Source organism: Colias croceus, chromosome 2 (assembly GCF_905220415.1).
Source record: "Colias croceus chromosome 2, ilColCroc2.1".
Taxonomy (NCBI): Eukaryota; Metazoa; Arthropoda; class Insecta; order Lepidoptera; family Pieridae; genus Colias; species Colias croceus.
In genome coordinates this window covers 5,400,621-5,428,238 of record NC_059538.1, presented here as the reverse complement: position 1 = coordinate 5,428,238, position 27,618 = coordinate 5,400,621, and the positions used below count along the sequence as shown (strand labels likewise).

General features: G+C 33.4%; 1 protein-coding gene across 6 annotated transcripts in view; it reads right to left on the bottom strand.

Moving 5' to 3' along the window:
- Window positions 1-27,618, bottom strand: part of LOC123703402 (protein sickie) — a 136,217-nt gene that overhangs the window by 20,319 nt on the left and 88,280 nt on the right. For 2 of the 6 annotated variants that reach the window (XM_045651357.1, XM_045651395.1), the window contains exons 5-18: window positions 26,457-26,556; window positions 24,572-26,293; window positions 18,421-18,601; window positions 17,946-18,077; window positions 17,733-17,786; window positions 17,301-17,469; window positions 16,819-16,911; window positions 16,225-16,369; window positions 15,039-15,152; window positions 14,597-14,788; window positions 13,178-13,284; window positions 12,639-12,767; window positions 12,130-12,224; window positions 11,381-11,455 (exon numbers count right to left, since the gene is read on the bottom strand). In XM_045651357.1, the coding sequence (XP_045507313.1) occupies window positions 11,381-11,455; window positions 12,130-12,224; window positions 12,639-12,767; window positions 13,178-13,284; window positions 14,597-14,788; window positions 15,039-15,152; window positions 16,225-16,369; window positions 16,819-16,911; window positions 17,301-17,469; window positions 17,733-17,786; window positions 17,946-18,077; window positions 18,421-18,601; window positions 24,572-26,293; window positions 26,457-26,556 (3,308 nt within the window). Of the gene's footprint in view, window positions 1-11,380; window positions 11,456-12,129; window positions 12,225-12,638; window positions 12,768-13,177; window positions 13,285-14,340; window positions 14,368-14,596; window positions 14,789-15,038; window positions 15,153-16,224; window positions 16,370-16,818; window positions 16,912-17,300; window positions 17,470-17,732; window positions 17,787-17,945; window positions 18,078-18,420; window positions 18,602-24,571; window positions 26,294-26,456; window positions 26,557-27,618 lie in introns of all 6 variants that reach the window. The other 4 variants (XM_045651366.1, XM_045651405.1, XM_045651374.1 and 1 more) reach the window with 3 other exon arrangements.

The following is a 27,618-nucleotide window of genomic DNA, read 5'->3' as shown; positions in this document are numbered from 1 at the left end:
TTAGGTACCATTAAGTATGGGAATGCCAAATTGACATGCATGGTGCAACCACTAGTGTTTGTTAGAAAGTTACTTACACAAAAACCTATTGTAAACAGATCATAACCCTAACGGTATTTATATGTACCACATACTGTTTGGGAATCGATTGTTTAGCGAAGCAGTAATGACTGAATGCGTTGAGATGAAAATGCTAACAAATAGTGGGAATATTGAGAACAAATCTTTGCTGTTTATAGTATATACCCTTCACATAAAAGCAAATGTAAAGGTACGCAAATACATAATTTTTTATGAACATTATTACTGCGTCCAACGTTTCGCTTTTACCAAGATGATATATTATAGGTACGAATCAAATGTAGAAAGCATTGATACTATTTGACGGGATCGAATTGCGTGTCTAGAAAGTATCTACCCGTTTTGCAAACAGGTTTTTGAATGTATGAACACTTTGGGTGTTATTTTAAAATTCACATCAATTTACTAGAGACTAGAGATTTTATTAATTCTACGTATGTAACAGCTTTTATACATTTTATACACGTTTTATAGGAAATAACTTAAATTCCATCTATATATACTAATGATTACGTATTCTCTAACATATGTGGATTACTCATTATAGTATGAACGCAAATCAACGTTCTGCGCAAAAAAGGATATTGATAATCTAAAGGCAACTCGAGCGGAGGTAGAATGCATGTACTTAAGTGTTGTTATCATTAAATGTACGATTTTGAAATAATAATTGCAATATTATTTACACGTAAACACGTCTGTTTTCTATAGATGATCACAGAAACACGATACTTCATATATCTTATCACATAGGTGAAGACAGACAAAAGCAAGGAAGTTAGAAGTAGTAATGTTTATGTTGGTCCTTATTACAATGCGAATATGCAAAGCGAAGAAATAATGTAGAACAAGTTTTACGTATAGAGGCTCGAATGCCGCATCTGTCGTGCACATGGCCCGCAGCGAGTCAGAGCATAACGTAACCAGAAGATATTTGATATGAAAGAGAGGTACATAACAGCGTCATCTGTTTAAACTTTATTTTGAAAACGCGGTCAAGGAATTTAAATAAGATCACATTAAACAAAAGCCAAATTAATTAGGACATTCTTATCGATGAATTTCAGTACCTTTTCTGTAACAATTATTATTATTTAGGGCACATTTATAATATCATTATTAGTTGTTGTAGGTGCGGCAGTCCAATTAGATATTGAAAAAAAATCAAAGCAATTCATTATTCATATTTATACAATAAAAAACACGTGACAAGATTCATTGGTTCATCTTCTCTTAGACTGCGTGGGCTAGGCGTTGTTATCGCGGATCTGTTTGTCATATATGCTTGGCAGAATTTATAAAGGAACCCGTTTAACCTCTGGCCTCTACTTCTATTGTTATGCTAATCAGGAATAACCGATCTACTGTGACGAATTTGTATTCTATACACTGCCAACTTTATATTCAGCAAACCAAATTTAACGACTGGAGTTAATAAAAAATGTCACAAAAACTAAATAACTCGACTATCTATTTATTAAAAACGTTTAAGCTTAAGATAACAATAGCTTATCTTGATGATTTGGTCGGGCCAGTGATAAGAGAATACTTTTTAACTATTGTTCTGGGCTACGCTACGGCTTTATCAGGGCATTGAAAGATATTTTTATTGTTACTATTTGCACGCACATACCTATTTCAAACAGCGGAACGTAGTAGTATAACCAATAAGCAAAAAGTGTAACTAAATTCTGATCCGAGCTTATCCTACTTAATGAGACTGGGATCAGCGCTTCCTGAATAGATACAAGCCGTACTTGTAGAGCTTCCTTCCTCCCCACTTGTATGTAGGATAATAGCGGTTGAACCACTTACGGATGTTTCCACCTAATCGTATGTTTACTTCAAAACCAGTTGGTACACTTCATAAGGGCTTTCCGAGAATATGCGTGCTGTTAATTTTTAAAAATCATTTTAAGTCGGTTTGATTGTGCGTAAACTTCTTGTTATTTTAATTTTCACGTCAAATTAATAACAATTATTTTAACTTCACAAAAAATTTGAATTATAATTTTAAAATAACAGTGTTCATCAAAATTTGTATCTACAAGTAGGTAACGACAAAAAAAAGTAATAATATTATAATTTTTGGAAGGTCATACAGTAAAGTGGTCCTGTCAAGGCCGATGTCGACGGTTGCTGATGACGTAAACCATCAACGGGTTTAAGAATATTACGTATTCATTGATAACTTTGCGAGAACATTAATGTCAAAGTAAAAAAGCATGTTAAAATTCTCCCGCATTTTTAACGAATAAAATAAAACGTTTGAAGTATTTGTTAGTTTTAACGTATTGGCTAAGATTTTGCGTATTAATATTAAGCTGTAGCTTTGCAATTTAACCATAATATAACGGTGTATTGTGTATCACTTCATACATAAATAATATGGCTGTTGATCCTTGGAATTAAACAATGAGTATCACCCGCATGGTTAAGCAATGTTAAGAGGGACTAGTATTCATTTCGATGTAACTCAATTTATCTTGAATAGGGATATGTAATTCAACGCGCAAATTTTATTAAATTGGTTGCCTAGAAATATGCTTGTTTGAATGTAAAATAATATATCAGGTCTTCAAATCATACCAATAAAATTTGCCTAGCATATTATAATTTATAATAACAAGTTTAAACATTTCTGCAACGGATGCCATTAAATATTATAGTTCACTTGGATTGTGATTACGCTGATGTAAGTCAATTTTACAGAAAATAATAGGTAATTCTCAATCGTAAATCGTAGAACCATTACATTTGATACTTGTATAGAATCAAACTTTGGTCTCAAAAATAAATTAAAGTCCTACTAACTCTAATTGAATAAAAATTTTTTCAAAAGCTCAATTAAAGCTCTATGTTATATCATTGATTAGTACGATATATTTCAATTTTGTATTTTGTTTCATTTTGTTATTTTAATAATTTACCTACACGGTCACATTTGAACTGTTCTATACATGTAAAAGTTCAAATTTTTTTATATGTACATTTTATGAGTTCGTTGTCTCGCTTCTGTAAACAATTGAACACGTTTATTGTTTGTTCCCTATAAAGGATCCCATCAAAAACATTCTGTAAAAAACCCAAGTCTCGCAGCTCAGTCTTTCTACCGTCAAAAGTTGTGAGATCCATGTAATACCAAGTCGGTTAATCTATTTAGTGTCTACTTGAAGGACCTTCTGTCTTAAGTTATTACATAAGTTATTATCATGCCAATATTAAAAATATTTAACGTTTTAAACAAATAGATCGACTTGGACATCGCATGAAAACAAAATGAATATTACAATATTATATTAGATTCTTTAGTCTCTCGCGCCTCACGCGATTGAAACTCTCGTTCCTGTTGGTCGCTGGCCCGTCGTGCTGTGTAGTGTGATACATACTAATAATCAAATCAAGCGATGTCCAAGTCGATCTATTTGTTTAAAACGTTAAATATTTTTAATATTGGCATGATAATAACTTATGTAATAACTTAAGACAGAAGGTCCTTCAAGTAGACACTAAATAGATTAACCGACTTGGTATTACATGGATCTCACAACTTTTGACGGTAGAAAGACTGAGCTGCGAGACTTGGGTTTTTTACAGAATGTTTTTGATGGGATCTCACTTCTTTTTGTAGAGCCTTTCTTTTTGATACCATCTACTTCTAACGAATTTTGTTAAAGGTCTTATGATATTTTCTTATTTTTATATGTAGTCTTCCTCTTTTTCTTTTCCGGTACTACTTCTTGAGCTTCAGCCACAGTTTTTCTCAAAGCCCACTCCCTGTCTCTATGGGCTTTTCTCGGAGGCTTTGATGTCTCAATTTTTGACAAGTCTGGACGGTAAATACTTCTTAATCTGTTTTATTCACAAATTGATGATTCCTGCGCTTTAATACTTCCAAAGTCGACATTAATGAGATGTAAACCGCCCAGACTTGTAACTCTCGAAAGTGCCACGTAAGCTTGACCGGATGTGAACACTGCAGAACCTATATCCATCAGCGCATTACTTAGGCTTAGGCCCTGACTTTTATGTATAGTTATAGCATAGGCTATACATATGGGAAATTGTTCGCGATGAACATAAGCTCTATTAATAATTTCAAATTTAGTTTTGACCGGACCAAGCTCGTCATGTGTTTTTCATTACGTCGACCATTTTACAAGTAATAATGTTGTTCAGTTTCATGGGCTAAACACACCCTTACCCACCCTATACCCCCTCCCTTGCCTCATATGGTAGGTATACCTATCTACACCTATTAAATTTATAACCACCACCAACCACCAACTGCATAAATAACTTTGTAATCCCATATATTTATATGGGATTACAAAGTTATTTATGCAGTTGGTGTATTTGGAAAACTGGACCGAAATTACAAAATATTTAAGTTTTCCCATGATTAAGACACTAAACTCTATATGTATTCCAAATATGAAGCTTCTAAGTCTGCTAGAAGTGCCTTGGACTTTTGATGATCGGTGAGTCAGTGAGTGACAAAATTTAGAAACTTTAACAAGTTGTCATTCTTAAACTACTGGTTCAAATTGACTGAAATTTTAAATATTCCGTGTTTATACAATGCCGGATTAGTTACTGAAGATTCAGGTTTCTTGCTTTATCCACAACCGAATTATAGGGGGTCGAAAAAGGCCCGAATTGCTTCGAGAAAAGGATGGTACGGCCGTGCCGCTTTTTTTTTGCTCGACTTGGCGGGGGCACTGCCGTGCCCCCAGATTATGTTTCGTAAAAGCACAAGACGTGTAATGGTTACCAATATAAAAACTTCGTGAGGTAAACTTGAGATCTTTTAGTATTAATAGACCCTCTTATAGATATATTAATTTATTCTCTGTCTATTAATATCTCTACATAATTATAACATGATGTGAATGAATAAGCAATTGTTCACAAACAATTTCACGATACATTGACTTCCTTATGAACATGAACTAAATTTACTAGGCTATTTAGTTTATTGAACGAATAAATAAAACGAACTCCACATGTATCTGGCCAGTCTCCATATGAATTAACCTCAATTGAGTGAGCTGTGGAGGCGCTTGTCTGATTGAAGATACTGCAGACTGCCAGTAAATATCGTTTTGTCTTTACAAACGAATGATATGATATGAATTATGACATTGGATACAAGCTTAAAATTTTAAACTAATGTGAGGAAATTATCGTTAGTTTTTTTTTGTTTGTTACATTACTATAATTATGTATAATTCACGGTCAGCTGCACAAAAACTAACGTATGAATATGTTAAAAAGTCATCAAGATTACCAAATGTTATAAATTGTACTTGATAATAGGTATCGTATGTAGAGTTCTATGTAGAGACGCACGCTATGCGGTAGGCTGAAGCTATGCAAAACCATATTTCTTAGTTTTTTTTTAATAAACATACCTTGCAATAAAATGAAAACAAAATGTAGCTTCTGTCCATATACATATATAATACCTAGTTTGTAGAACATACACGGAAGTATGTATTTTGTATATTAAAAGCGTAAATATGCAGTTTATTCCTTTAAATATGTGTCATTAAAATATTTATGTTTCAATTTGAAGAAACCAAAACGAGAGGCTATCATAAAGTTGGATCTATAAAAACACATCAAACAAGATTGATATCAAAGGGTTGCCACTAATAAAATCCTATTCTGGCATAAACATATTATTTTAGAAGGTCGGTGTTTGATGTTTATTGTTTATATTATCAGGCAGTAAAATTTTCGCAAATTAACAAGTTTCACCACGATGGACCTCGGCCGTTGTGTCCAAATGTGTAAAGAAGTTGATATAAACAATGACAATAGTTTCTCTTCAACAAGTTAGCTAACAATAACCTTCTCCGTCACTTTCATCACAATGACATTCAGAGAATAAAACGCACAAGTGAATAAGACCCGAGCAATACCTTGTAGAGGGTTTAAAAATATCATTAAAAAAGGGGATGCAGTTACCTGCTCTTAATTCTCACACAACGACAGTGCTACCCTAAACCATTTTTAAATTTTAAGGTGTGTTTATTGAAGTTTTTAGTTTTCAGTGTATATATTTATTTTATGCTTATATTCATAAATAATTATTTATGGAGTAATAAGATCATTTAATTAATAGCAGTATCGATTAAATACCGACTTTCAAATAAATATTGAATAAATTCTAATCTTTCATTATGCCAAATATGATAATATTTGTATAGTAAATATCACGGATTGATTAAACAAAAATGTTCCAATTGATAAAACAAAAGGTCTTAACGCGGATGTCGTAGAAACGTATCAACAAATAGTAAGCAAACATGTTTACGTCTTAGAGACGAGAACTCTACATTCAGTACTACCAAATATCGCTTATAAATAATTGCAACACACTGATATGCACTAGATAACACAATCTATTTACACTTATCACAAGAAACATCCACAGTTGTCCGAATTTTGTATTAAGTTATCGCATAGAGCAGCGCGCTTAACTCAAAAGAACAACGCGCGTACGTCCGACCGCAAACAAGTTTCAAACCATACTGGTCGTGGGTTTTTGTCCTGAGGTTGCCGTTCGACTTCGAGTAGTGTACTTGGCGATAGTGAACAACTAAATAATACTGAGTCACGGAAACTAAACAACACAGACAGATCATGATCAGCGTCAATACTTACGGGAGTTTTCGCGAAGGAAAATTACTCTTTATAAATTTCATACATTTTTCTACAGAAATGTGTAGTGCTATTGATTTTCCTAGTTTACCATACTGTTTATTGGTAGAAACAACGAAAAAAAATACTGAGAGGGTTGAGGTATATATATTCTTAACATGAGTAGAGTCACTTAATTTCTTTAATAAAAATTTCAAGATCATTTCATTTAATTTTGGGTGTGTACATTATGTGCATATTCAAAAGCAAAATTATAACAACGAGTAGGATATAATATAATACCTACATATCTAGATTTAACCTTTAAGATGAAAGGAAAATCAAAGGTCAGGTCTTAAGCCAGAAAAATATAAGAACAAAAAAATATTTTTAAAATTTACGTCGAGTTATAAGATTATATTGTAATCAAATTTGTGGTTCTTGAACTGTTTCGGGAAAAAAAGTGATAGTCGCATTTTAAAAATCCAAAAATGCAATAATTGTAAGTTTTTTTACATAAAAAAATATATTGGTTTGTTCAGTACATTCAGATACTATATCTGGCTCCTAGCCAACATACGACCTGTGCTTCCTTTGAAAGGCTGCCAAATGTTATGAGTTGTCAGTGCACATTCTGAATATATGATTAAATGTTAGAACGTAAACATTACTTGTAAAGCTTGTGGTTAGGAACAAAAGTATTGCATCAACACTAAACCCCACTACTCTTGAAATAAAGGATGCTTAAATTACCATTGTACCTAGTGTTACTAAGTATAATGATTTGTGTGTACATTTCTTCGTAAGTGTGACTAAAATATAGAAACTAATACAATAGCAGCGCAAGAACGATGAATGTTCTTGCTTAGCCCTTGTGTTGAATTATTTATGGCGGCACCGCTTTACGTAGCTGTAAATTAAGAGAACAAAAATGTCCAGAACGACTCTCATTCAAACTCGTACCCTTTCTTTGTCCTTAGATTTAAATTGATTCAATGATTAATATAAATGGAACTGATTTCTCTATCTGATTATTGAGTTCTTTAGATGAAAGTCAAAGGCGATATATTATGATTATTATATAAACGGTCTAGTAGTCGGAGTGTTTTATATTTATACGATTTTCATAAAGCTCTCAATTCACTTCTGAAAAACAAAAAAAAAAAAATAATTGTTTAAATATTAAACAGGTTGGAAACATATATTAATTTGGAAACGCAGCTTCGTCAGTGTCGTGCATATAGGAACTGAGCTTTGATCTGAGCTTTTAAAACTACGTCAATGTTATTCCACCGCTTAAAATATTCCTGGTTGCCTAGAAGAGATCACTGCTAAGTGATAAGGCCGCCTAATAAACTGTTATGTGTTTTTGTATAAAACTGTAATATAATTTACTTTAATTTGTATGGTTATATTAAAGTGATAATAAATAAATATTCAAGTGACACAGAGTATTTATTAATAAATTAATTAATTAAAAGTGAAAGTTTCATTTCATGTTTTTCGTTTCTAATGAACGAGGTAAATTAATAGATGTTTTTATAAATTTCTTTCACTCTTCAGAATATACTAATTAGTTGGAAATTATCTAAAATAACTATAATATTTAGTTAGGTTTCTTTGCATTTACAGAATTCAAAGTGTGAGAAATATTTGCTTTTTTCACACTAATAAAGTCCATTCAAATGAATCTTAAACAAAAGGTTTGAATACGGTGTTAATTATTTTCGCTTTCTCTATTATTTAAAAATCATTTAAATGAAGCTGAAATTAATTCTGTATGGAACGTCATTATTTCTTTGTTTATTAAATAACAATGATTACGTAAGTACCACTAACTTATACAGTGTCGTGTCAGATATAATAAATTATAATTATTATAATCACATGAACCTTAATCCATTGTTTATCTGGATTCCAAACATTTAAGATGAAACTTATTAAGTAGACATACATAATTCATGCTAAATTTTATTACAATTCTAAATACGTAGTTTATATTTTTTTAAGTTTTCAAGGTTATTTAAGGACATTAAGACGCACAAATTAATAAATACTTCAACTAACCGTATAAAAACTATTTTAAATGATTTGCATTTAAGGAACGCTCGGCGCTCCAATGTCCTAAAGTCCAAATGGTTTTTAAACATTAAACTTTACGACCCGTATTTTAGTACGTCTAAGATCTGGTACATTGATTTATTGTTTTGCTCCTAAAATAAGTTATCGTCGATACACCTTGACCTAACCGGTTTCGAACTTATCGTTAAATTATTGTAGACGTTGGATAATGTATAAATGTTACATTTCTATGACTTCTGTTAATATTATAATAAGTAGGTAAGTACGTTGTTAATAAGTAGCGTTTTGAACAGGCTGAAAATTTTGTTTTCAGTTTAGGCAGTTTGATAACTCCATTGAACTCTATGCATGCACTTTGAAACTGTTGACATTTTATATATTTGACCCCTTACGTAAGACTGTTCCTAATGTTTAACAGCTATAAATAATTTTAATTAAATATGCGTAGCCTAGGACGCACGAGCGCCTTTTATGGCGGCTTTTGACTTGGCTACCGCAGTCGCTACATTTTATTTATTTCTATATTTAGTCTATTCAAAGGTCGCATTATTAATTTTGCATGTCGCTAGTCGCTAATACGTTTATGGACTTTAAAGTTTTAAGCTACCGGATTCTTATGAATATTATTATGCGTGCCATCTGATAAGAAGTAGATAGGCAGTGTTGACGTTTGGCACACATTCTGAACGCCGAATAAGGAATAATAGTCTCCCGTGTTGTGACCGTGTGACTCGTTCGACCCTAACTCTATTATCTCATTAACTGATCTGTGTCATACGGCCGTATTATTAGAAATTCTAATGAAAACTTGAACACAGTACGGTAACACATATTGTGCCACTTTTTCAACGCTCAATAAGGAGTCGTCCGTACTCATAATATTTTATTATAACTTTTAGCATGTCATTGCAGAACATTTTTATATTCAAAAGTAATGATAATAATAATAAAAAAAAACATTTTTGGCTCTATATTATCTGTGATGTGATCCTCTTTCTAGGAACTCTAGCATACATCTACTCTTTATTATAATTATATGTGACCGATATCTTTATTTAATTAAACAAATTAACTTTCAGATAATATTATAAATAACAAAGAAAAATCAATTGATATATTATACTGATCATAGATTCATCAAATTCCATGACGATAATTTAACTTTGATTTAGTAAACTGACCGCAGAACATGAACGGTGACCACATTACTGACAGTAGGATATAAAGTGACAATATGTTCGTTAACTCCATACAGTGGCATCACGTTCGGTGTCATAATCTCACTGTCAACTTCTTATATTACCCGCGTCTTACATATTGTCATATAGAGCGTATGCGCAGAGAGCTGATTAACTTATTTTTACTCTTCGATTTATATTATACAATGAATTCAAATAACTAAGGTGTTGATAGTTAATTTACTACATAAATAATGTTACCTAATAATATAATCATGAATACCTATAGAACATTTGTTTATGGGTTTTAAGCATGACTTTGTTCCTATCTAAATATCACGTTCAACTTTAAATTTTTATTAAATTTGTAGACTGACTCTGTTTGTTTAATTATACTCGTAGCCGTCGTAGCAGAAGCAGGTAATTAATACCAGAACACAAATACTAACTTAAACGCCGACTCTTAGACTAATTCATTGGTGAAAGGTCGTTATTTCGATAAGATTCTCATATACTCATGTAATATGAGATTTGATGGATTTTCTTTATTTTTGGAAGCCAAGGGCAAGCATGCTCGATTGTAGGTAGCTATTATATTACCTACATTAATAATTAATATATAAATAATTATTCGTATAGCTCATAATAAACTTATCGTATTACTCGTATTTTAATTAAAGTAGGTCGGTTTACCATATGCGTAATATTATAGTAATATTTTTTACTTATGGGAATAACCATATTATCTTTTTTGTTCGAAATATTCTCTATCTTTTGTGGAAAAATGCAAACCATTTTCCTACCCACAAATACTTCCTCGATGGAAGTATATAACACTTCAGAGTTCAGGAGCAACTTGTACTAGAGCTTTAATACGTTTATGAACGTACGTATACCTATTCTGTTACAGGACTAGAGCATCATTGTTTTTTTATTTGTTATGAAGGCCAGGAATTTTAAAGAAGTATTTATTTAAGCAAAATATTGTACTTGATATATTACAAAACATATTCACACATTTCGTAGCATTATTCAAATTCATGGAACCATAACTTTAACTTTATATTAGTAGGTAGCCTTCTTTTGACGGCGAATATAAAACTTGAAAATAATTAACATACAATACAACACTAAAAATAATAAGCTCCCTTTTTTGCAAACTGTAATTTGCATTTCGGAAGCAAATCACATAAGTACATACAATATACATATTGTTTTTTTATAACGAATTAAAATATGTAGATACACCTCTATTTTAAATACACCCACAAGCCACATGAACTTAAACTTGCTGAAGGGAGTAAAAGTATTCAAATGGTAACCATACAAAAGTTATTAACAATAAAGTACATAAATGAATTAAATATAGTACCTACATAAGAAATACTTACATTAGTTGTGAGCTGCGTTGTGAGGGTGTGAACTTTTTCTTTCGCATCCGCCAATTCTCTTCGTAACTTGCGAACCTAGAATAAAATTAAAGCTTAGAACAAAATATTCTAAACACAAACATAGAAATGTTTGATTTCTACGCATCAATTTTATTTTTTAATGGGGGTATTTTGTAACTAATGCACTTCTGACTATTAAAAAACGAAAAAGAAAAAGACCTTATCGAATTGTAATATTTAACCACAGATAATATTATAATACTATACTAGTATAACGTTATAAAATATGTAAATAGATACAATTCGACTTTTGATGATTTTCAATTATGAAATATGATAATGAAATGTTTTTTGAAATGAAATGAACGAATGAAATTCTTTATTAATAAGTATGTACAATGCACTGATGTAAAGATAAAATCACAATAAAAATATATAAAATAGTACAAGTGATTTCATATAATATGAGTGTTTGTTTTAGGTTGCAAGAGTTGGTGGGTCGCCTGATGGTAATCGTATTCATGAACATTTTCAAAGGCAAAATGCTATTTGCAGGCCTTAGAATGATTGCTTACTTTAAAAGGTATGGGGTAAAGAAAGATTGATCATTTGAATAAAGGACTGGGAAGGGTACGGGCCTCTTATGTCTCATAGAATTAATTACCTTACTAGTTCGTTAGAAATCTCTTACAACTTTAGACTTATAGATATAATGAAAGTAATGCACCTACGTGTGTTTGGTTACGTACAGGCGTATTTACCTCATGCGCGTGCCGCTCGTCCGCGCCCGCACCCGCCGCCAGCGATGACGCAGTAGATACCAGGGATGCGGTTGAACCGTGTACTGAAATTTGTACATGATTATATTTTGTCCTAATTTTCAGAGACGAGTAGTTCAAAATAATTTCAGTACATTTTAATGTATACTGGAGCATTTATTACATCTTTCTGAAATTATAAAGCATGCTCTATCGCTGATAGAGCATGATTTACACTGAAGTTTTGTTCAAATTTCGTGAAAGAATGTGCCTATGTGCCTATGTGAGTATAATGACAATACAACTTTAATATTCCACTTGTTTATGGTTAATATTTTGGTTTGTATTTTAGGATACCAAAAGTTGTAAAATTGAGCAAGAATGCAAATATGAGGCGACCAACTTACAACAATACGATAAATTTATATGTTGCATTAATTTAAAACAGACAGCTAAAAAAATTCACTTGAAAAAAACATACAGAAATGGCGGAAACTCACCTTCATCATTTTTCTTAGGATAGTGGTGTGAGTGTCTGGGCGTGTGTATGACGGCGGCGGGCTGGTGCGTGGGGCTCAGCGCGGAGCGCGGGGAGGGGGACGGCGGTTCCGATACACCGTAGTTTAGACCTACCACAACAATAACATGTACGATAACGATGGCAGAAATTTGTATTCATGCTCTATGTTTTAAAGAAAATTAAATTTTTACAGAAATATCATCGTTTCATGCTCATTAATGTAGGAAGCTGGAAGACTTTCACAAATGGCTAAAACACAAAGAAACTTTAGGAATCAAAAAAGGGAGTAATTTTTCAATTTCATTTTGATATCACTTATCACATCCTTCATCACTACGATTTAGGATCTGTGTTATAATTATTTTTACTATTAATATTATTAAAATAGGTACACAGTTATTTCAGTCGACAGTGAAAAAAAAATTGTATCAAACAAACTACGAATTGAGTATCCTCGTCGTGCGAATCGCTTCCAAGTGCGAAAGTTTTGTTACAAAGATAATAAAAATATTGACAAACCTTGTCCTCCTGGTCCATATTGAACAGGCAGACAGTAATATGGCTCATAGTCGCTCTCAGATGACCGTTGTAACATAGAAGGGTATAATTTTTCTGATTTCGTAGACCTGTAAAAAGATTTCTAATGTGTTCTGTGATCTGTCGCTAAAAGCATTTAACTAGCGACTCGAAAATGTGTTACTTTGTTGCCAGCTATTTTTTAAAATATTGAGACTTAAACAACGTATTTTAATAAAATAATAATAATCATTTTGTACAAATAGATATATTTTGTAAAAAATATATCTATTCAAACGTTATAAAGATGTAGAGTTCCTTATGCATGTTGCTAGAGTTAACTAAGTACTGATCTGCAAAGAACGCTATTCTATTATTGAGGAGTGACATTTTTTGCATCTGTACAAAGTAACACATCGTCGATAAATAAAATTACATCAATGTAATGTGAATGCAACAACTTGGTCGATTTTATGCTCACTTGCAACTTAAGAATAATACTTAAAGCTCGCTTAAATTATACATTAAATTTATAATTAAATAGTCTTAAATTATTAAACCTACATAGCGAAATAATTAGCAGCTTTAATAATCTAAGATTCTTGAAAAGATTATTGCCTAATATTAAATTTAAAGCGTGAATTTTCCAAAAATAAATTTTTGTAAGCTTTGCGTCGCTTTAAAACCTAATTTTAAACTTATAACATTTTATCTTAGTTAATACATTTTAAGTATTTGCAAAAATATTGATAATCTAGTCATTTATAAGTTAAGATATCATCGTGTACGTACAAATAAAACCTAATACGTTGGCGAAGGTCGTTGAAAGCGAAATCGTTAAAAACCACTCGGTCGATGATCTTATATCCGCAATATCAATAAAAACTAATAACCGCTACAAGTAGGTAACTATATTTATAGCTTTTAAAATGTAATTTGTTTACTTACATCAATTAATGAACATTACATATAACATAACAATTATTTCGAAAATTATGTAACATTAAATATTCGATAACAATAATTGCAAATTAAAATCAAATTAGCGACATGTTTAAATAATAATTACAAGCCGTGCCATACGCTCCCATGCATAAGTATGGTAGTCGTGAAAGCGTGCCACCTCGAAGCCAAACATGAATATACTTCAAACCTTCGTGGCATACCTTGGGAATGTCCTATCTCTGAGGTAGCTAAAAGTTAACCAAATAATTGTTATAAAACTATCTATACTATAAGAGTATATTATAAAAACATTACAATAAAAGTTGGACATACACAATAGGTATTATGATTTAATGAATGAAAAATGGGGACACGAGCCAAAGCGAAAGGAAGTAATAGATTGGAACTTAATTTGTGACGGGTATGAACTACACAGACCTGAAAAGACAAAACGTATTAAGTTCTTGAAGGACCTACCTAATGCTGTTGCTTCTGTTAAGGCGGGACGTCTGAGCGTCGCGATGCATGATGAGCTTATTGTGTGTGAGTGAGCTGCGGTGGTGTGAGTTAGGTGATGATGTGTGGTTGTGGGTCTGCGCCGAGTGCAGTGACGTCAGAGACTCCATCGACTCTCCCTCCGAGAGGCGCCCGCTCGCCGAGTAAGTGTTGCTGGAAATGTGGAAAAGAGATAAGGGCTCATGCGGGCCACGTACTGCGTCCTTGGGACCGGCCTCGGGAGGGGAGAGCAAGCGTGGGGGGGGGGGGCGTGCCCGGCCAGTGGGACCGACTGGGGGAACAATGCACACAGCGAACATGGTAAGGCATGATTGGAAATGCTAATATATTTATACATTGTACAATGGATTGGAAACAGTTAGGTCATTAGCACAAACCACTAACGTTTAAAGCATTCCCTTACCTGTGTCTCAGCCACGGCGCGTAAGGTATTCCATAATCTGACTTCACTTCGGAATATGTCTGAGTATCGGACAGACTTCCATCGCTGATCTTCATTCCACCTCGAGGGGTTATTCTAAAATTAACAACAACACTCAAAAGGTGAACACGCCACAAAATTCAAACCAAGATTGAATTCAGTTTCCCATGCTTTGGTTATCTCTAAATATCGTGTAAATAAATCGAAGTGATAAGAAGTGTTAATATTTCTATCGATGCACATAACCGTTAAGCTAAAATTTACATTTACGAATCCAAGATGCTTTCAGAACCAAAAATAAGTATTTTTGTTAACCTTTGGTTAAAATATTTTATACCTTGCAGTAAACCGCCACATCGCTTTGTTGAAAAATATTTTAAAACTTCGTAACGCTCAACTCGAGACAACAATTAGTACAGCACAAAACACAACACATGATTAACTAAAGAAGTTTTGTTCACATGTCCCATTGGTCAAGTTCAGAACAATAGTATTATATCATTTCTCACTATACTAGCTAAATACCAACGTAATTAATGACTAATGTTGGGATCACAGATTAATTTAAAACGTCAACACAATTGTTCCATACGGTCTGAGAAGAAAACGGATAACACTTAAATAGTATTTGTTTGAAATGCATTTTTTATTTATTTATAGGGGATAGCTTAATAAAATTGTAAATCATCTTAATTTCATAACTTCTTCAACTCGTAGCCGTTATTTTATTTAAAAATAAAGTAACTTGTTTATCCTTCGAATGAGATTTATTTTTAACGTAAAATAGGCGAGAAACTGTGATCTCTGAAGTTAAATATATTTATAGGTCTGGCTTAAGTGAAAAAATATTTGGTAAAAATAAATCATTTGTCCGTCAGACAAAAACAGAGTATTCCAAATTATTTAACTGAATAAAAGTAATATTAATCATTTAACAGTTGTGGAGACGAACAAAATATTAAAAAAAAAATATTTTATAACATATGAACAAAAAATCTTATCACACAGATTATACACGTACTTCGTTCCAGCACGCACACCTATCCATAAAGATAGTAATACCTATGATGATGGGTCACGACTTGCTGCCCATGCCGTATTCTGTGCAAATTTTAATCTATTATTGTGTTAAGAAGCAAATAAACGATTTTTTTACTAAAATACTTACCTATGATGATGGAATAGCGCGGCGAACTCATGTGTCCCCGGTTTAGGCAGTGACTGCGAGCCGAGCAGCCGCTCGCGCACGGACGCGGACAGCTGCGCCGCCGTGCTGCCTTGCAGCGAGTACGACTTGGGGCCTATGCCGTTTTCTGTGCAAACACTTACATATTAAAAAAGAGCGTGTGTGCCGAGCACAAGTGTCAGAAGTTAAACTTCTTTGGCAAGATTCAAAGATACCAAAATTGTCGCCATACGTTATGGAGCGTGTCGGTATTGCCATGACGCGACCTTAAAATTTTACTCTCAATGCGCCTGATGATGACGATGATGTTTTCCTTCGCCGTTTACATTCACACTTACTACTATTATGTATTCTGTGCTTATATTAAAAAGTTGTAGGTGAAGTATTTTTAATCGGACACGTTCCGCTCTCTTTACATGAGTTGCTTAAATGTTGTAATATGGTACCTTGTAAGTACCTAATCAAAACAATTGAAAATATAAACGATAAAATATTTCTCTATTTATCTCGATAGTATGTCGAGATTTTATGTTTATCTCTTATCTTTTATTCTCTACTATGTTATCGGATACTTACTATGTATTTGCAAATCTTGTGTGCAAGTTTGTGTTCCTCCAGAAACCTTAACTTTGGTCCGTGGTACGGCCGACACTTGAGCAGTTCTTCCACCTGTAACATAAAATTAAGAATTCAGTAATGAAAATAAATACAAAGAAAATAAAACAAGAAATTAAACACTAAAAACTTCAACTAAACGTATCGGTACAAGGTGTTTTGAACTTAAAATGTCTCAGATAACGAATATATCAATATCGAGCTTCAAACGTAAACAGGTCATTTAGGAAGGTCGTCTCATTTGTTCCATTTAACTAACAATCGTATCCCAAAATACAAATAAACTAAAGTAATGAATCAAAAGACCATACCATGTGTTGTGCGGTTCAATGGCCGGATACGGTGGCTGCTGAGCGCCGTTCTACCTTTTAATTACCTATTCGAAGTTCTTCCACATATAAACTGCTAATAATTAATGGAAAGAAAAGTACAAAATAGCATACCATGTGGATGTTGAGGTGGTCCATTGGCTGGTAAAGGCGGTGGTTGCTGAGCTCCATTCTGCCTTTTAACATATCCGAAGTTCTGCGGGGCTTTAGCTTTGCCAGACGAACTGCTCCCGTTGCCGCTTGATACACTGGATGGACGAGACCCTCCGCTTGGGGATTGAAGCTGAAATATTATTAGGTAAAGTTATATAAATTAATTGTAAACTATCTAGCGTATGGATTTTTTAGAGATACTCGATTTGGCAATAAAAATTTCATGTATCATTAGAAAATATATTTTTTAAAGAAAAGATCACAATTTAATTAAGTTATAAATCTCACTCAATACAAAATTTCTTCAGAAAGGGGTATCCTCAAAGGATAATCAAACGATAATAAATTATACGTCATGCGTCATAAGCAGTAAACGATATTGAAAAAGTTTACCTGTGCACCACCACCCCTTGGTCCATGTTGGTTAGGCGCATTGGCAGCAGGGTACTGAAAGCAAAACTTGATTTACACAAAATAATTATAACAAAGCACTTTGAATGGCAGAATGCCAAGAGTTGTTAGGACGAGAACTAGCTGCGAACAGAACCTTTTTTGGCACAGTGGACCGCGGAGTACTTGAAAGTCGGTACAATAAGGTTAGGTCACCTGAGGGTGTGGCGCGATGCCAAGTTGCTGGGCGGCCGTCAGCTTCTCGCGCTTGTGCTGCGGCGAGTGGTGGCCCGCGCGCCGCTCGCTCTTGCGGCTGTGGGAGGGACTTGGCGGCGCGGGCGGCTGGTTCTGGAAACAAATTGGAACTATTGTAAGGCTCTTACTGACTCGAATAAATAAGAAATTATAGGTTGTTAAGTTGAACAAAGTTCGAAATAAGTATGCGAGGTTTGGGAAAGATCTTTGTTTTGCAAAGCGAGATATGGTATACAATTTATCAATAAAATTCATATGCAGTTTATTTATTAGTCCCACTATTCTTCCTACTTTGTTTACCGGGCAAACTTAACCCCACTCAAAGAAATTCGTATTGCGTACCTAGTAATTAATATTTTGTATTCTATATGCATTATGTTTGCGATTAATATTTTCCTAGTGCATTTTTGTCTACGAAATAATATGTTAATATTACCAAGGGTGGTGCTCCAACTCCCGGTGAGTCCGTATACTTCTTCCAAGTTGTATCCTGCCTCGGCGGAGGCGGCTGCCTTTCAGTCTGCTGTCCACAATCGGCTTTACTTCGCGTTCTTCCGACCACACGATATACTACTCCGCTACCTCCTTCCATATTTCTATTACGAGCTCCACCACGTCTAAAAACACCAACTCTGTTATTCAATGATTCAAATAATAACATATTTTTCATTTAGATTAATATAATGTGTATTATTAGTAAGAAGAAAAAAATCATTGTAAGACTTCCTCCATTCAAGTAATATTTTCCAATATTTTGTGCACTTTATAGTTAGAAGTATAGCTACAAACGATTAACAAAAGAACAACGGGGGAGGCGAACCCCAGTAGATGAGTCAGAGTGCACACAAACAACTGCGTTCACTTTTATTCATATTGTGTGATGCTCGATCACTGCTCGGGATATCAGAGAGTGCCAATTTAGTCGTGAATATGTATAGTTCAGAAAACGTTCTCGGGAAATAACGCACATATACCATCCAGTAATCAATGTTAATCGTATTTAGTACAAGTTTGCTCTAATTTAATATAAACATTGACACTTCTTATCTTTAATCTTGACTGCGTGCACCCTAAATAGCGATTTTAGGAAACAAGGGCTATATTGATGACTAATGCATGTATTTGGTTAAAGCAAGTATAAGCAGAAGTTACCTACAAATAGTCGTGACATCTGTCGGTTTTTACAAAGATTTTTATAATTTCCGACTAAGAAATAGTTTTGGTTTCTTATAATTAGTTTACGTGAGTTTTCGAGTGCTGTGAACATACATACATACAATATAATCGAGTATACTGTAGAATGATTAAGAAAAGTGTATAGAGAACCATCTGGAGACTGGCAGAAATTGCGTGCACTTTATTGACTATTATCAAAGTACGTACGATGTCGTATAAGAGCATGTTATGTTGCCGAGATAAAAGAGGACCGTTCAGGCTTTAGAGCCCGGGGCGATGGAACAAAGACTATTTATATGAGGGGTAGACTCTGGAAGCGCAACATGTTGTGACCTACTTTAAGTATCTGATGATAGAGACATTTTTTATTTTTGTCGTTATGCGACACAAAACAATTCACCGTAAGTATAGAATTTTTTCATCATAAAACAACTATTTTTAGAAACAGAGCCTAACTGTACTTTGACATATATAATGAACTTTTTATAGTCTTCCCTTAAAGAAAATGTAAATATAGGAAGAGTTATTCAGTATACTCATTAATCACTTGTTATGATGTTCATTGAAGATCAAAGAAGCCTTTATATCTTTAAACACTGAAAAGAGGTCATTGTACTTTGCCGATAAAATATTACGTCATAAATCAATAATTAAAGAACCACATAAAGAACTCATTTATAGTTCACAACTTTGTGTAACGCATTTTGAAATAATCAACAAACATTTATAAAACTATTAACAGTAATATAAAGTAAGACTGTCTTCGAAATTACCTTTTCATCAACAATGTAAAACAAAAATGCATATACATTATCCATAGATGGTTTTACTTAATATACCGTAAAGATACCATACACAATATCATTGTATGAGTTTATAAGCATGTACATACGGATAAGGCTTATAATTTAAACCCAGTCGCATCTCACATACAAAGTTGTTTCATTTTCCCCCTATGTGACCTGTGTACGAGTTACTCGCTACGTTTCACCAAGCAAAAATGCTCGCATTATATCAAAATGAAAGAAAACTATGTCACGTGTGTTTATCTACTTTTTCACCATAAAAGAACGTCCATGTCATATTCGTAAGGAACATAAATGTTACGGTAATGCCTGGGGGAATTTTCACATCATTGCTTTGAAAAAAAAATGTTTTAATTATGTAAAATATTTTATGAGACAAACAAAAATAGTGAATAAAAAATACACGAATGCTCTATATTACATTCAGATTGAATAGGATGAAACGGATGTGGTATTAGAAATAACTACGAAGATAGTACACAAGGTGCGTCAATTTGCGCACCCTGCTCTATTCTTCTGGGGTATTTTGTCATTTGAAACATTGGTGTTTTAATGAAAACCCAACGCCTCAAGCCCTACGCTAATGATGACGGATCCTGAATGCATCTGAATACAGCTTTCCTCATTATTCATTAACTTTATTCCTTTATGTATTGAATCGTAAATTCCTGAGCGCGTTGATTTTAATTAGAAAAACGTACCCAACGTTTTGAAATCTAACATGTATTATGTATATTTTGAAATACATATAAAATACGGGAATAAATTTAAAGTTGCAGACGATTAAATGATAAAATAATGAAATAATTAAAAATAATAAAATAATGAGAGAATTAGTTAAATACTCCTAAATTTTGAATACATTTTTTAACATAGAGTCGTCACAAATATCCCTTCTGCTATATTTCCATAGCACCACTATGTAAATAATACCTAATTAATCCTTACACAACTTTCTGATTTCGATCCGTCTAGACTCGACTAGACTACTCGACATCGTTGAGCGACCACTGACTTATTATATTATTAAAGCCCAAAAGTGCACATCTTTTATAAAATAAATTATTTATTTACTTTAAGCGTTCGAGAATTTTATAAACTTATTAAAACTCAATTTAATTTTAACTTATTATAATAGCATCCTACTGTTTATATTTGCATTAATTAAGTATTGTATCAGCTTCATAAAATGCTTATCTTAAATCGAGAGCACTTTTTCTCTCGATGAATTCCATTAACTGTGACTTGGCTCTATGATTTATGAGTAGTAACTTACATCTATACATATAATAAATCTGTAGAAGGGTCAATTCTGTACATTGAAAATATTGAAAAAATAAATAGCAGGGGGTGTTACTGGATCGATAACAAACCCAAATATGTGATTAAAAAAATTTTTGTCTGTCTGTCTGTCTGTCTGTCTGTCTGTCTGTCTGTCTGTATGTGAAGGCATCACGTGAAAACTAGCGGTTCGATTTCGATGAAACTTGGTATAATTATACCTTATTATCCTGGGCGTAAAATAGGATACTTTTTATCCTGAAAAAATACGTAGAAAAAAAATAATCTTAATTTTTCAGTTTTATCCATAGACGTTGTTCCGTAGAACCGCGAACACACGTTGCGTATTATTATAGGCCTAGCCGTATTTGGGAATTGGGTCCAATAGATATTTATAAGATGTTATTGTCAGAGGTACTCAAAATGGATAAATAAACCATCCACGCGAAGACCGACATCCGCGCGGACGGAGTCGCGGGCGGAAGCTAGTTTCAAATATTACTAAGTGGATGCGACGAAAATCATACCCCTAGAAACCACCATCGTATTATACTTTGATACATATCTTGTTTATCTTAATAAAAAAATACCTTCTATTACTTACAGCTTCAGAATGTTAATGACATCCTACTTGTCGAATTAATTTATACATATTCATCTAATTAATGCGCACACGCAGTTAAAATATCTACATCAATAATCGATTCTATGATTAAATTATCCGAATTTTATTATAAGTATAAATATATATATCTTGATATCATTTGATTTAACATTTAATTATTTTCCACAAATTAACGATATCTCTTCCAAAACTAGACACCCTCGCTTTAGATTCCGACTCAATAGTCGTCTATTAAACAGTGAAAGGTATTTATGCCTTACTCATTAACTCAGGTTTAAGACGGTAATGCTTCCGTCGATTGTAAGGAATAGGGCTTAGGTAAACTGGTATCGATTACAAGTCAAGTTGAAGTTGATTGTCTGTCTTTACAAACTACGTACAGTATTATAAAATTAGATTGATTATACTTTCGTTCTGTTGCATATAAATAATTTTCAAGTACCTACTGGACTTACACGCAAACATTCTTAATGTGGTTCAAGTACTCATACAAAATACTTTATTACTTTAAATAATAAGATAATATTTCAAGTACTATTTACATTTTTATTTAATTTATTTATAAAACTTTACGAATATCAATGGCAAGGTTATTATGAAAGATAAGCACTGATGTTTCTTTAACAATTAAATTTGTATTCATAACCATATTCCAAGCTCTGTATGTCAATGAAGCCCTATAATCAATAAAGTATATAGGGGACCACAACCATTACTATGGTGAATTTAAAATTCCCCTCAATTGCAAACACTACGTAGTATTATTACAAGAGGCCCAAGTATAACATTTAGTTAAACACATAGTTACTAAGAATATTTAAATTATTTTATAATTACTAGATACATTAGATAATTAGATAATTTATATAAAGAGATACATGATCATTTTGTTATTGTAGATGTATTAAGATCGATCAATATTAATATATTGATCGATCGTGTTATTTTTATCTAAATAATTCTCATGGTAAATGCCTGTGTTTATTAGTTTTAATTCAGCTGAATTATTCGTTTTCACTTTATTGAGCCTGGTGACCAGATGGCATAAGCATATTTACTGTGTAGTAATTATCCACATGTTAACAAGGTCATTGCTCCGAGAATAGCAAAAATATGAAGCACATAAATAATAATTCATATATTTTTATTTTTTATAAACAGTTAACACTTAGTATATACTTACACATATAATAATAAAATAATATAAAGACAATCCTTACCCACATTGTGTTTAAGCACTCTCGAAAATCTATGTTGTATATGAGTTTTACACCAGTACAAAATATCTACAAAGCACCGTATATTATATTCTACCGCTAAAAGCAAAGACACATAGCAAGGCAACACTGATAAGAACGTTCACAAAATTATTATCGAACAGTATTATTATACGATATAGCAAACGAACTACGTCCGAAATTCCCGCCTATAATACATGCGACAGAAGGCACAACGCATATGGTCCACCACTAATGACTAGGAAACACTTAATAACTAACACGAGCGAGTAAGTCGACGTTTTATCGCAGTTCACAGGATTCGCGACGGGCGCGATCGTTTCACATTGAGTCTTTGTTAAGCGCGGTCCAAGATCGGCGCCGGCAGCTGGGACCGGCGTGCTCGAGCGAGCGTGCGTCTGACGGAGGCCCGATCGATTACAGTTCCAGATTTACATTATCAGAAATCGAGAAAGTTTTTCACGTGTGTATTTAGCAGCGGGCAGAGGGTCGGCGCGCCCGCACGCCCGTAGTGCGCGGCGCCGAATGCCGCCCGCCCTGCCTGCCGTTGCCGGCACCATCGGAACCGGCGGCAGCAACCGATACATTATATTAAGCTCAAAGCCTCTTAAACTATTTACGTAATCATATTACTGTGATTGATTCAATGAATATTGAATATTGAAAGAAAAAGTGCTTATAATTAATGATTTATTTTCTTTTTACAAGTTTGATGCAAAATTAAGCTCGCGAAAAGCTCAATTTGCGATGGTGAAGAAATATGTATCAAAACCCTAAATTTATTAAGCGTTTTTATTTCAATAAGTACTATAGCTGAATATCGGTATTGTGGGTGGTTAGGGTCGAGGTGTGGTATATAGTTATGCGCGGGGAAGGGACGGCGTGAGACGTAGGAGTATCGATTTTGACCACCCCGCCCTCCCCGTGCGATGCGACAGTGTGAGTGCGCTATGTGAGTCTTCGCTGGGAGATGGCAGATCGTACGGGTGTTCAAATTATAAATGCTTTGTTTGTATAATAGCTCTAACTATTTAAAAACGCACAGCCCTAATCCTGTCGGTCTAATCCAATTTAGATTACTTATTTTATTCTATATTTAACATAATGTAGGTAGATAATATAAAAAACAACCATATAAATACATTATTTGATATAATAACAAGTTAAGTTTAATGTGAAAAAAGCAGAAAATAATGTGGTTTGATGGCGAAGAGTGGTAACATAATACCTACTTGTGACAACCACTTGTGGAGCATTGTATTGTGTCAATGTACCTATATAATATTTATATTGTATGTAATAATGTATCTCCAGACGAACATAATGTATTTTGGACATTAATTAAACAACATTTTTACGATATGATTGGCGATTAATAAAAATTAAAATAAATTAAAATATTCTCATAATGACGTATAGTAATAAATCAGGATTTATCACATCATACAACATATCACTAACCTTTCATCTAATTGTTGAAGTTGCGAGGGCTGCTGGTAGTTGATGCGTCGTCCGTACAGGGACGCGCCACCTTCTGACATGTAGCCGTCCATTATATCATTGCTCCGACCACAATCCATTTCATTTACATTAATTCTTCGCAAGCAGTCGCCATCAGACATGTATCCAGAAGCTATTTCTAAATCGCAATAATCAGGATTAGAAAATCCAGGGCTGAAATTAAGGCGATCGCGTAACCCTACGTTTTCTCTACCAAAATTCGCTTTCACAGTATTCGCATGATGAGGATAGCCAGTAATATTTTTTTGTGCTAAACCCGAAGTTCTCATGGGTAACGTTAAATGACTATTGTATCCTCGAAGTAAAGGTCTCATTGGCATTACGTTCATTAATGGATTTTCATCTTCACCTAATGAATTATCTCTACAATGAGATGGAGTACTGGAACGACTGTCATTTCTATCAGCCTCTGTTAGTGTTTTGTTGTGGTCAAACATTTGTTTTACACCTGGGCTACTTAGAATTCTTTTTTGAGCTGCTTCTTTTTCAGATATTTCAGCTTCATTTATGACATTATTTATATATGTCGCATTCATGTCCATTTTCCTATTAGATGATGCATTACTTTTTGATACTTCTGATCCCGATTCACTTGATGGTCTGTATATTACGCTCCCGTCGCTTGAATTAGACTGTTGACCTGTTGTACTATGTGTAGAATTGGAATGTGAACTTTCTGACATCTGTGAAGATGGATTTTGATTTGTAGAATTTACCACTGGCATTGGTGATACAGCTAATGTTTGCTTTTGAGATGCTTCTTTGTTTAAATTAGACTGTTCTCTAGTAAATGGTAAAGTGCCAACATTATTCGTGGAATTTAAACTTGAGTTACTTTGTATTGGACTCAACTGACTGCTTGTATTCTTTTGTAATATATGTCTGTCATCTTTAGATACCTTCGAAGTTCCTTTTACAGCGGCTGTTGGTTTTGGAATACCAGTGTGATTTTGTAAAGGAACATTTTGCCCTCCCGTTGGAGAAGGGGATTGAGCAGGATTGTTGGAAGTATTGTCTGCCCGCGTATCACTTAATTTAGCTTGGCTGCCTGATAATTTCACCATCTTTGATTCTAATTTTGGCTTTGATATTCTGGAATTATCTTCAATTAAGTTTAATTTCGTATTACTAACAGATTTCGGCGCAGCTAACTTGGATTCCTTATCTCTAGCGGGTAGCTTAGGACTGTTTCTTGACTTTTCATTATTGTTCGATTTAGGGTTTACTTTGCTTAAATTCATTGATGTCTCTTTTACTGGTTTCGATCCTACAAGTTTGGATTTCACACTCTTTCCGCTCTTATCTTTATTTAATGTATCATTTTGATGCCTCACATTTTTAGGCCCTACTAAGTTAGATTTTATATGTGAATTTGGAATATGTGAAGATTCATTTAGACTTAGACTAGAATCGGATCTTTCACTTTTTGCAGAAGAAAACCCACTGGACGAGCTCGTGCGTTTTGAAACGGCGGAACTTTTACTATTTTGTTTTTCTGCGCTAACTTTATCCTTATTAAATAATTTTAATTTATCTAACATCGACTGCTTAGTTGGTGTCCCATTATGATTCGATACATTTGAGGAATGTTGTTGCGTTTGGGTGGGCAAAGATGATGGAATCTTACTGCCGGGTGTTAAAAGAGAGGAATTCGGCCTTGACCTGTAAAGAGAATAAATATAAGTACCTATGTATCTTTAGAGAAATTTAGTTTCATAGCAAATAACTATAAAATATTTACAAATATTTATAATTTTTAAATAATTAATAAAAAATATTGAGGATTTGAAACTATTACAAGTAAACTTAAAACAATAATCCTCACCCAGATGCTGAAGCTGGTGCGCGAGGTATAAAGCTAACTGCGCCATGTCCCAGCGGGCTCGTTGAACGGCTTGAACTTGCGGACAAACCACTTTTCCCACCTGTGATTTAATAATGTTAGTCAGTGACGGACATTTAATACCGAATTAATTTTCACCGTAAATTTATACTGCTACATTTATATTGAAAAGGGTATATAGAAAAATTAATAACACAACATTTCCGTATCAGTGAACGACTTGAACTGATTGCCAGGTTAGAAAAACATAATGTTTTCCACCAATAATCGTATGTTTGTTATCGAAGCCAAATTTAATTTGGTCTCCGAGACCCCTAGCGACCCTTTAAAAACTTTTTCATTTAGGGGACGCCAGCTGATCGTGTATAGTTCTATAAACTTGGTCCCTTGTATTGATTGCATATAGTTAAACAAAATAATAATATTCTGACGTCATGCTTAAAAGCACACACTATCCAATTTATATTTATGAACACGAGGCATTTTTTAAAAGTTAGACAATTTGAAAAGTACTTTTTGTCTTTTATTTTTTGTAAAGAATTTGATATTATGTTGTGTATACAATGTTCTGAATAATTAAATATTTTTAAAAGAATCGTTAAATTTTACAATTTAAAATTTTACATTGATCCAGAATCCAGATGGACAACCGACATGTGATATAAATAATTATAGTTAAAGAAAAGATTATTGTTCAACTCGGGCGATATCAGGACGTCCTATAAAGTGCTTGAATGTATACCAACGTCTATCATAAATTCTATTGTTTAATAATTCCATATTGTATACCAATTTAAGAAATGCTTACGCAAACGACAGACATGCCTTATTCGTTCCTTATTTAAATAACTATACATTCTCAAAGATGTTTGACAAGGTCACTGCATAAAATGAAATTTTTGTGCAATGATATAGCGTAGACGAATTCCAATAATTTAGGGCAGCAGTTTCAAAAGGAAGTCGAGTGCGTCATCAGAACGAATCAACGGTCTCAGTTCTCAATCAACAGTTGGTACCTACAGTCTACACTAGTACCATCCGCTTTATTTGCACCCATCCATCATTTAACCGCAATGGCTTACGGCTAATCGTTTGAAAAATATCACGTTATAACGTTACATCCGTTACAACGTTAAAGCCTAAA